Source organism: Narcine bancroftii, chromosome 3 (assembly GCF_036971445.1).
Source record: "Narcine bancroftii isolate sNarBan1 chromosome 3, sNarBan1.hap1, whole genome shotgun sequence".
Lineage (NCBI taxonomy): Eukaryota > Metazoa > Chordata > Chondrichthyes > Torpediniformes > Narcinidae > Narcine > Narcine bancroftii.
In genome coordinates, this window is record NC_091471.1 from 363,196,089 (window position 1) to 363,207,350 (window position 11,262).

The 11,262-nt window shown below is 43.5% G+C and overlaps 1 protein-coding gene across 1 annotated transcript; it reads left to right on the forward strand.

Moving 5' to 3' along the window:
- The first annotated feature begins 658 nt into the window (after positions 1-658).
- Positions 659-4,439, forward strand: LOC138759539 (actin, cytoplasmic type 5). Its single transcript, XM_069930128.1, has 6 exons — positions 659-766; positions 1,980-2,110; positions 2,201-2,440; positions 2,727-3,165; positions 3,382-3,563; positions 3,799-4,439. The coding sequence occupies exons 2-6, from the start codon at positions 1,985-1,987 to the stop codon at positions 3,940-3,942; spliced, it is 1,131 nt and encodes a 376-aa protein (XP_069786229.1). The 5' UTR covers positions 659-766; positions 1,980-1,984; the 3' UTR covers positions 3,943-4,439.
- The last annotated feature ends 6,823 nt before the right edge of the window (positions 4,440-11,262 follow it).

Consider the following 11,262-nt stretch of genomic DNA (forward strand, 5'->3'; position numbering starts at 1 on the left):
GAGAGCTTTGCTGCTGCAGTTGGGGGGGGGGGGGGGTTGATCAGTGTTGAGGGGGGCTCCATCATCACCGTGGCCTCCTTTCTTTGTGTGGGAAGGACCACCCTTCTGCACCGTCCTGCTCCTCTCCTCGTCCCCATCCCTCTCTCCCACGCAGTGTCTTCTCGGCGTGGTTCCGAGGCAAAGCCACTCGAATTGAGGCTGCCAGCCCGCACCGCCGAAGAATTCCTAATATGGTTACAAGCCGCTGCTCCGGCCTCTCCGCGGCCTCCCGGCTTGGTCCATCCCCACTCATTTTTCCGGGAGGCCCGGCTTCGCCTCGGCGCCTTCCCCAGAAGCAGCCCCCACGGGAGGCGCATTCGGCGGGCGGGACGCAACCCCGGGGCGCGCATATCTCATCACGGCCCCGCAGCCCGAATCCCGGGTTCATGCCGTAACCCGTCCCCCGGGCCTCGTCAGGTGGCCATTCAGAGGCCGGGGTGGCGCGCGCGGGAGGGGGGGCGGGGTGTCGGGCGGTCAAACCGGCGGGCGCGCGCCGCGGCGCCTCCGACCAATGAGCGGGCGAGCTGGTGAAAGATCCCCAAATATGGGCCTGTCTGCGCAGTGTGCGCGCGGCCCCGGGGACGGGGGGGGGAGGGGGAGGAGGAGGGGGGCGGAGCTTCGGTCCATTAGAGTGCGGGGCGACGGGGAAAGCGGTCACAGTGACTCCGGGAGCTCCAGGGAGAGGACGCGCTTGTGGCTGGTGGTCGGACTGAGATCAACTGAAGAGGTAGCAGTAAGAGTTCGGTCTGGGGGGGGAGGGGGAGGATGGAGGAGCATCTCCTCTCACGGCCCGTTAAATCTCTGCAATTAAATCTCTGGTGCTTTATAATAGCCCAAATTTGGGGGGGATATACTGGATGTAGAATTTACAAATGCATGAGATGAGGGAGCTTATTTGCAGCAAAAGTTGGCGGGAAAGGCCCATTAAGGGGCTTTTTTTTTAAAAAGAAACCTTGCAAATGTCCTTGACTTTTGCAACTTGGCTTTTTTTTTAAAAAGAAACCTTGCAAATGTCCTTGACTTTTGCAACTTCCAAGGTGTCTCAAATTTGGGAGTATCTTTAAAATGGTGGCTGGAATTGGTGCTCCAGCTCCTGCTCCAGCTCCTGCTCCAGCTCCTGCTCCAGCTCCTGCTCCAGCTCCTGCTCCAGCTCCTGCTCCAGCTCCTGCTCCAGCTCCTGCTCCAGCTCCAGCTCCTGCTCCAGCTCCTGCTCCAGCTCCTGCTCCTGCTCCTGCTCCAGCTCCTGCTCCTGCTCCTGCTCCTGCTCCAATCCACTTTGGGGTTGGGGAAGCTCCTATCTGGGGCTGGCAGGCTTATTTTTTCCCTCTCTGGTTAGGTTTTATTCCCATCATCCACACCAGGGATGACCCAGGGAAGGGGGGGGGGGAATTGACTTGTTTGAAACTCATCCAGTTGGTGAAAAGGGGCTTGGGTGGGGCTTGGTTTGGGGGGTGGTGGAGTTCATTGGAAATTGGTCAGAGTTTAATGAGGGGCAACTTGAGAACTGTGGGGGGGGGGGGAGGTTGGTGCCCAGTTTGGACTGACTGGTACATCTAACGAAAGACAGATACTGTGATTTCTGTGAATGGGAGTTTTATTTAAAAAATGTAGAGGAGTGATCATTTCTGAAGTTCAGGCTGAGTGAGGGGGTGGGGTCTATCCATGCTAGACTCCAGCCATAGCCTTTTATGGAAGTCTTCAATCTGATTAGCTGAGCCATGGAAAACATTGTTCTCTACCCTGCGGACCAGCACATGATTGTTTAAGGGGGGAAAAAATGAGTTTACTCCAAAGTCTCTAGCCCCCTTCCCCCAGGGAAACTGTTCCCTTTTAGTCTTTGACAATTTTGGCTGCAATTATGTTTTACTTTTCTTGCAGTTCATCAGGTTGGTCTGCAGTCTTCCAATAAAAGCTTTTTTTTAAAAAAAACTTCTTTTCAGCTAAAATGGCAGATGATGAGATTGCTGCACTTGTCATCGACAATGGTTCTGGTATGTGCAAAGCTGGTTTTGCTGGAGACGATGCTCCTCGTGCTGTTTTCCCCTCCATTGTTGGGCGCCCAAGACATCAGGTAAGCTATGAATACAAATGGCTCTCATTAAACTGATAAGCCTGCAATCAGAACTAGTTTATCTGAAGTAATAATGGTTTCCCCTTCCAGGGTGTTATGGTTGGCATGGGCCAGAAGGACAGCTATGTAGGTGATGAGGCTCAGAGCAAAAGGGGTATTCTTACCTTGAAATACCCCATTGAGCATGGAATTGTTACCAACTGGGATGACATGGAAAAGATTTGGCATCACACCTTCTACAATGAGCTCCGTGTTGCTCCAGAAGAGCACCCTGTCCTGCTCACGGAAGCTCCACTGAACCCCAAAGCCAACAGAGAAAAGATGACACAGGTGATTAATCTTTTAATAAATGTTTTGTGCACATTCCACAAACTTGGTTCACTTCTAAATTCTCCTGAACCTAATGATTTGTTTTCAATGTTTCCAGGATGCTCTTCTGCTTCTGGGATTTCTCCTTGAAGTCTCCAGGTTTCTTTCTGCTTCATCTTTATTTGGTTTCTGTCTGCCACCTTTTTGAGTTGCACTTTTTAACCATCTTTTTGCATGTTGGCATGCTAACAAATTCCATGAGTGATGCTCAGTTGCCTTACACTGCTAACACTTTCTTCCCTTCCAGATCATGTTTGAGACCTTCAACACCCCAGCCATGTATGTTGCCATCCAGGCTGTCTTGTCCCTATATGCCTCTGGGCGTACCACTGGTATTGTTATGGACTCTGGTGATGGTGTCACCCATACAGTGCCCATTTATGAGGGTTATGCACTTCCCCATGCTATTCTGCGTCTGGATCTGGCTGGTCGTGACCTGACAGACTACCTCATGAAGATTCTAACAGAGCGAGGGTACTCCTTCACCACCACAGCAGAAAGGGAAATTGTCCGCGACATCAAAGAAAAACTGTGCTATGTAGCCCTGGACTTCGAACAAGAAATGGCCACTGCTGCTTCCTCCTCTTCCCTGGAGAAGAGCTACGAGTTGCCGGATGGCCAGGTCATCACCATTGGCAATGAGAGATTTAGATGTCCTGAGGCCCTCTTCCAGCCATCTTTCTTGGGTAGGTATTAAAATGATGGATTTTGAGTGGCTAATCGGCTGATTCTCCTAGGAAGGCTGCTCCTTGGCCCCATGCCACTGGTTCTGGAGCTTTTGTTCAAGTAGTCTGCCATTTTTTGGTAGTACTCCGTAAAGCTAAAAGTTGGGCACAAAGTTCTGTGATATCCTGTCAATGGCGCGCTACTCTATGGTAACATGCTGATTGTCTGTGTTCCAGGAATGGAGTCCTGTGGCATCCATGAAACAACTTTCAACTCTATCATGAAATGTGATGTTGACATCCGTAAAGATCTTTATGCTAATACAGTATTATCTGGTGGTACCACCATGTACCCTGGAATTGCTGACAGAATGCAAAAAGAAATCACAGCACTTGCTCCCAGCACTATGAAAATCAAGGTAAGTTTTACAATGTTGCTTTGATGGCTGTTCACAACCCAAGCATGCCACACTGCAGAGTGATGGATTTGAATTTGGTTCGCTGTTCTAATAAAGCTTGCTTACCAATTCTTGAAGGAAGATTTGTTGTTGGGAAGTGCTTCAGATCTTAAATGGAACTAATTAGATGTGAAGTTCTTCTGAGGAGGATGTGAATTTTCTTAAGTGTTCACTTATTTGCTATTGTCTTCCATAGATCATCGCTCCACCTGAACGTAAATACTCTGTCTGGATCGGAGGTTCCATTCTGGCCTCTTTATCCACCTTCCAGCAGATGTGGATCAGCAAGCAAGAATATGATGAGTCTGGCCCATCCATTGTGCACCGCAAATGCTTCTAAATGAACTGCAAGCAAATGTATAGCATTTGCTGCATAACTTTGAAGAAGGAAAGGTTTTTTGTTTTTGTCCAGGCAAATTACACCTCGTGCTAGCCTCATGAAACTGGAAGTAAGAACCTACTTGTAAAGAAATCTACAACCCCTTCACAAAGCTAGTATGAAGTGTTTTATAAGGAGCACTGTTGGATTGTTGAATAGTCACTTTCTGTCTTGCTGCCATTTTTTTACTTTGCAGGGTTTGAAACATTGCATTTCAGGCCTTACAACCCTGCTGTTCCTATCAGTTCATGGGGCTGAAATTTTTGAGTTGCAAAAATTGCATTTACACCTGTAAATTTATGCATCTGAGTTAATTTATGTAAAATTTCTTTTTGTATGTTGCCTTAATGTTCATTTACGCAAATCCAAATTTGTAAGTCAACTGAATGTTTAATTGTATTGCCCAACTGACACTTCATTTTTGAGGGGAAATGCAAGTAAAAAGAATTATAAAAGCCTGACAATGACTGTTCATTTGCATACTTGTATATGCCACTGAGTAATTTTAGCTTTTGAATACACATTAAGATTGCCTGTCTCTTTGGTTAGAGTGTAGCTACTTCAATGGTTTAATAAAAAACATTTCAAGACAGGTGAAAGTGATTGGTTAATAGGTTTAAGGGGACTTTTTGGAAATGATTAAATGCAGCTAAATAGTAAATACTGATACTATTGACAGCAATGTTTTATTTTTGAGTTTAAAATCAAATGATGAGTTGGAACAATGTCTTGGCCAAGTACCCTTGTTGGCAAATATGGATAAGTGGGGGAAGAAATATTTGTACCAGGACAATCTTGCCTATAATTGTCTATAGATTAAGACTTGTGCAGCTCAAGCCGTCAAGTGTGGAAGGATAATACTGCAATTGGTTGCTGCATTAATATAGTTTCAGTCGCAAGGAAGGGTTGGAGTAGTTAATGACTGCAGACTTGAGTATCAGATTTGTGTGGCTTATGATTGTATGAGGTTGATAACCCCTATCTTAGGTTAATAGATTGAGAAAAGTAGATAAATCTGAACCTGATAAAATGGGAACTATGTTGGAACTTAATTCTGTGTAGCATGCTATCATGAAGGCTAGTGCAAGAGTTGGAGGCTTTAGTAGAATACATCCAAGAATTATTCTCCAGGGTTATTTTAGGAAAAGAAAAGCAGGTTTGTAGTTTTTTCCCTAGTTTAAAAAAAATTTCCAAATGAATTTGGCCCTTTAAAAGGATGTATCAGAAAACAAGTATTCGTACCTTCAATGAGTGGACAGAGATTAAAGTAGTAATTTGCAAAAGTTTTAAGAGCAATGTAACTTGAATGGCCCTTAAATCTTCAAATCTCACTCTTGTAATATTATTTTGGTTAATCTATTAAATACACAGAATGTGCCCACAAGCTTCAATTCCATGTTCATTGGTTTTTGCAAAACTCTTGTGCTCTATTTAATATACTGATTAACACTGTTGATGAGCAGCATTTTTTCCACAGAGTAAGGTTTGTATTAGAATACCAATTCATTTTCTGTTCTTCACGCCTTGTTGTTTTGTACTCTGGCTCTACGTGATGAATCTGCACTCTGGGAACTACTCAGTTCTGGGTTGTAATGCTTTGTGGGGAAGAAAAAGCAGCAAATAGCAATGTGGAGAGCGTGGAAGAGCCAATCTTTTTGTGCAGAATATGCTATAAACAGCTGTCCATATCAATTATGGGCATTTATTTGCATATTTTCTGAAGAATTCCTGAATATCATAAAGCACAATGGCAATTTAACCCAACTATTCAGACTTGAGCATTTGACCCTGAATCTGTCACAATGAATTTGTTTTTTCTCCCAAAGCTGGAGCACATCCAAAATGTACTATAAAAAGGCTTATCTTGTGTACAATAGTGGGAATCAATAATTCAAGGGAAAGCAAGAGCAAATGATCATATCAAGAAACTTCTCTGACAATAGGGGAGAATGTGGTAGGTGTTGGGAGATGATTACTAGGTTCCTCTAGTACAGAAGTTAGAGAAAAGTTGATAATGGGATTCTAATAAAAATAAACCTCTTGCACCATCTTAAGAACCTTGGTGAGACAAGTACTGTGCAGTTTTGATCTTACCTAAGTAATTATATACTTGTGATGGGAGGGCACTAAAACTTCATCAGACCAATTTCTGAAAGTGAGGTGGTCATTGGATTTTGAACAATGGCAGCTATCTTGGAGACATGTTTTGACAGGATTGTGTGCAAGGTGCAGGCTTTCTCTGGTCTAAACAAGACCTCTTAATCTCAAAATATGTGGTACACCTTTTAAGACTGATGGACTGAAGAAATTCTCTACCAAGTAAATTTCTGGATGCATGGGGAGAAAATGGGAAGATGTATTCAGATAGATGATAACCCATGAGTATTGAATAGTCAAGTCAGCCAGGATCTGAGAGTAGTTCCAATGCAGATGCGATATCCAGTTTCATGTAAAAGGGCTCCATAAATACTTAGGAATGTGGAGAAGTTTCCTAGTGTAGAAGATGCTGTCTTCTAGCATATCAACCCCTTTCAGTTTAAACTGGAACAAATCTTTAGAGATCTTTGGCAAGGAACAAGTATTTGATACTGTGGCGGGAATTAATCTACATAAATGAATGGGGGAGGGTGGGTTGTGATGAGTATCGAGGAGGTTCAGGATAATCCCGTGAATAAACTTATAGGTTCACATCATCTCTGATTCTCTAAGGCAGAAAATGTATTGCTTGTTCGTTAGCAAATTAGTAACTACAAATGCTTTGTTACAGAATACCATAACGAATAAAAAATTTGGATAGGTGCTGGCTCATTGCGGAAAGGAAATTTGTTTTTTGAGTCAGATTTTGTTAAAATAGCAGCGATGACTACATACGTCGGAAAATAAGCTGGCAGCAAAACCACTTCCCATTGCCATCTCTAGCTGCCAATGATTAGTCAGAATATACATTCAATGACTATCAGTCTAAAGATAAAATTGATCAGATTTTGTTGCAACAAAATGTAGAGCTGTAACCAGAAACATCATATCAACACCACCTCCAAAATTCATCTGTATGTAAGCTCAGGACATTTTTTTTGCATTTGGCTTTTGCAAATCAAATCTTTTGTTTTGCAACACCTAGAATTCACTCTGGACCTCCAGCTGTCTGTGGCTTATTTCCAATCTTTCAGAAAAGGGATTATGTTGAAAGTGATAACCTCTATAAATGGATCTGCAATTTTAGTTACACAAATGTTAGCAACAAAAAAAACAGTTTTTCTAGAACAATTTACTATAATGAAGAATAGATAGGGACTGTAGTCGCTGGAATTTAGAAGAATGAGTGGATTTTAAGGAAAAGTAAAATAATGAAAGGCATAGAGGTAGGTAAATTGTTTCCATTGGTAGGGGAGACCAGATATATTCTCAAAATTCGGGGTAGTAGATTTAGGATGGGGATGAGGTGGAATTGCTTTTCCCAGAGGATGGTGAATCTGGAATTCGTTGCCCATTGAAGCAGAAGAGCAGGACATCAGGCCCAGACCCTCCCTTCCCCCCACCCCATCCTATATTGCAGCAAATAAAGGCTAACTGAAACCAATCTCTCATAAATCAGTCTTGCTATTTCAGTTTAGTAAACTTTTATCGCATTCCATGGCAAGAACATTTTTCCTCAGATAAGGAAAGGAAAGCTGCACAGATAGAGTATGCCAAGGTCATGTATAGCTGCAGCAAGACATATTTTCTCCTGAACTCAAAACACTTTGCAAAGAAGGCCTTCATGCTGTGGGCCACATACAGAAAAATATAAGGAGTCAAGGGCCAAACAATATTAGGCCCGGCAGTTTTCAATCAGTTACACTGCAAGAAAAACACTATTTAGACTAGAAAACCTTTCTGGCATCGAAAATTCAGAATAGTTTAGATGTTGACATTACAGATGTGCTCATATATTTCAGTTGGCATTTTTGTATCTGTTGATCTTAAACTTAATTTAAATGAATACAAGAAAACTCTAAAACTTACGTTTAAAAAAAAGTGCAAAATAAGAATAGGAAAATAGATCAAGAGAAGGAAGGACAAGACTGTCTCATGTAAATAACCTCAAGAAGGAATTGAATTCAAGAGTAGGGAGGTCATGTTGCAACTGTATAAGGTACTGGTGAGACCACACCTGGAGTACTGTGTCCAGTTCTGGTCTCCATATTTGAGGAAGGATATACTGGCTTTGGAGACGGTCCAGAGGAGGTTTACTAGGTTGATCCCTGGGATGAAGGGGTTGACTTACGATGAAAGATTAAATCGTCTAGGATTGTATTTGCTCGAGTTCAGAAGAATGAGAGGAGATCTTATAGAAACATAGGATTATGAAGGGTATGGATAGGATAGACGTAGGAAGGTTTTTTGAGCTGGCCGGGGAAACTAAAACGAGAGGACACAGTCTCAAGATTCGGGGGAGTAGATTTAGGACAGAGATGAGGAAAAATAGTTTTTCCCAGAGAGTAGTGAATGTTTGGAATTCTCTATCCAAGGAAGTGGTTGAGGCTGCCTCATTAAACATTTAAAATTCAGTTAGATAAATTTTTACATGATAGAGGAATTAGAGGATATGGGGAGAAGGCAGGTAGGTGGAGTTAGGTCATAAATTAGATCAGCCATGATCGTATTGAATGGCAGGGCAGGCTTGATGGGCCATTTTTGGCCTACTCCTGTTCCTACTTCCTTTGTTCCTATTCCTTTTATTGTCACATAATAATACATTAAAAATTGAATGATATTCAATGTTTGTCTGCCCTAAGGCAATCAAACAGTCGGCTGAACATTGCCTGGTGCCTCTAGCAAGAGGACACTGAGTGTCCATGGAATCGCCTCCAACACTCGTACAGTGTTTGCAGCCACACAGACTCCAGTTTAAACCATCGGCAACCAGCGCTCCACATCCAAACCTCCACTACGATAAGACAGTTGCGCCCGAGGTCCTTCGAGAGCCCTTTAGCACCCTCTCGAATCCCAGTTCTGATACCTGGTTCCCATGAGCCAGTCTCCAGCAGCCCACAGTCTGCGAGGGTCCTTGATCACAAATCGCCAACAGCCTGCAGCCTGTGCGATCCTTCAGCCACTGAGCCCCATGCTGATGTGATGCTGCAGTTGCCATCCTGTAGGGTCATTTCCTATGATTGTCCTTTCCCCCCCACCCCCCCACAAAATCTTGTGCCTTAGCCAGTCTGCAACCCCTCGTGGTATGGACTTCCGTGGCTTCAGGATGAAAAAAATACCATGGGCTCCTTTAACAGGTCTTTTAAGGCCATTCATCAGTAGGACCCTGTGGAGCAGCGCTGTGTCTCCACTGCTTGCTCTCCCAGGACCATAACCAGTGGCAGTGGCACCTCCCTAAGCTTCTCTGCTGATTTAACTATTACATCTTCAGCTGAGCTTGCTATGGACAATTTTTTTCTTATCCTTTTCAAAAAATAAATTATGTTGTCAAGTTTACCTGTCTTTCTTTGGTGGCTCTCTGTCCATCTTTTCTGTTCATCACTTCTTGAAGTCTCTATTGGTCACACTGTATCAAGTGATAAGTTGAAGATATGGTGGGGTGTGTGCCATGATCCATAGCAACTCCTGAGGAAGTAGAGGGGCAGACATGCTTTCTTCCAAGTGTGATGGGTCCAGGAAAGATCTTCTGAGATAGTGACTCCCAAGAACTTAAATTTCTTAAAAACTTAAATAGAGAGAGCTCTCTCTCTCTATCTCTGATCTGTGAATGATCACTAGATTGTGACATAGAGTGCAAGGTTGTTATTGGATTTGGGAGCATCTGCAATGTAAGCGATGGAGATTGTGATGAAGGGTAATAAACCGATTGCAGATATCCTTTATTCATTGCCGAACAATAACAATCAAATTCTCCAAAAACCCATCTTATTAAAAGGTGAAGGAATACAGTAACTTAGCCAATAAAAGCATGGTTATTTCCCCAGGAAAAAATCCAATGAGTGAAGGATATCTGCAATCAGTTTATTACCTTTCATTGCAATCTCCATCGCTTACAAAGCAGTTGGCTCCCAAGTCCAACAACAACTTTGCACTTTATGTCACCAATGGTGTACGATCCAGTGATTATTGACAGATCAGAGATAGAGAGAGTCTTGGGAGTCACTATCTCAGAAGATCTTTCCTGGACCCAACACACTAATGGCGTCGGAAGAAAGCCAGTCTGCCCCTCTACTTCCTCAGAAGTTTGCAGAGGTCTGGAGTGGTGGAAAGTGTGCAGACTGGCTGTATCACCATCTGGTATGAGGACATCAATACCCCTGAGTGTTAAAGCTCTGCAAAAGGGAGTGGACACAGCCCAGGACATCACAGGCAAAACCCTCCCCACCATCAAGAATATTTACAGGGAACGCTGCCATTAGAGAGCAGCAACAATCATCAATTTGTTTACGTGTGTACATTGAGTACTGTTTTTTTGCATTACCAATAACTGAGATTTTCTGCCTGCCTCTCCTACAGGAAAAAGAGTCTCAGGGATGTATGTGATGTCATGTATGTACATTGTTGCTGTGGGTAGTCATAGTTGTTTTATGGGAAGATTATTTTCTTTATTTATTCATTTATTGGAATCTGGACAGGATTTATTGTCCATCTTTTATTGTCCTTGTGAAGGTGAGCACTTTCTTGAACTGGTGGGCTATAGGGTAGGGAGTTCCAGGATATAGAGCCAACCAGGTGAAGGACTATTGATATTTTCAAATCAGGGTGGTGCGTGCTGTCATGCACTTACTTCCTTTATCATTCTTGATGAGTTTGGAAGTGCACAGCCTAGGCAAGTAACTGCAGAGCATTTTAGAGGTGTTATGTGCTCCAGCCAGTAGGCACTGCTCAAATAAAGGAATAAAAGTTCGAGGTGCTTGATGTGATGCTAATCAAAAGAGCAGCCTTGCACTGAATGATTTTGTGTTTCTTGAGAGTGTTGGATCAAGGCAAGAGGGGAATATTCTATTATGTCGTGATCTGTGCTTGGTACTGTAGGCCTCTGGGGCTAGGGTGAGAATTCACATGGGAGGCTCAGTCCTGTTGGCCACCAGGGCCAGTGTGGGAGTTTGTATTTGGAGGCTTAGTCTTGAAGGCCGCCAGGGCCAAGATGGTGACCCACGTTGGAGGTCACAGAAATAGAAATCTGCAGAGAGTCAAGCTTCTGATCCTTGGCACTCCAGGTGAGTGCAGAACCAATGGTTGAGTGCTTGGATCTGGAAGGGGATGAAGTGCAGGATGATGAGGTTTTGGGAAGTCACTGGGATG

Excerpts from the sequence above, each read along its gene's own strand:
- LOC138759539 (XM_069930128.1), top strand. The coding sequence starts at position 1,985 with ATGGCAGATGATGAGATTGCTGCACTTGTCATCGACAATGGTTCTGGT. Across the intron at positions 3,166-3,381 it reads CTTCCAGCCATCTTTCTTGG|GAATGGAGTCCTGTGGCATC; the intron begins GTAGGTATTAAA and ends TCTGTGTTCCAG. Across the intron at positions 3,564-3,798 it reads CCAGCACTATGAAAATCAAG|ATCATCGCTCCACCTGAACG; the intron begins GTAAGTTTTACA and ends TGTCTTCCATAG.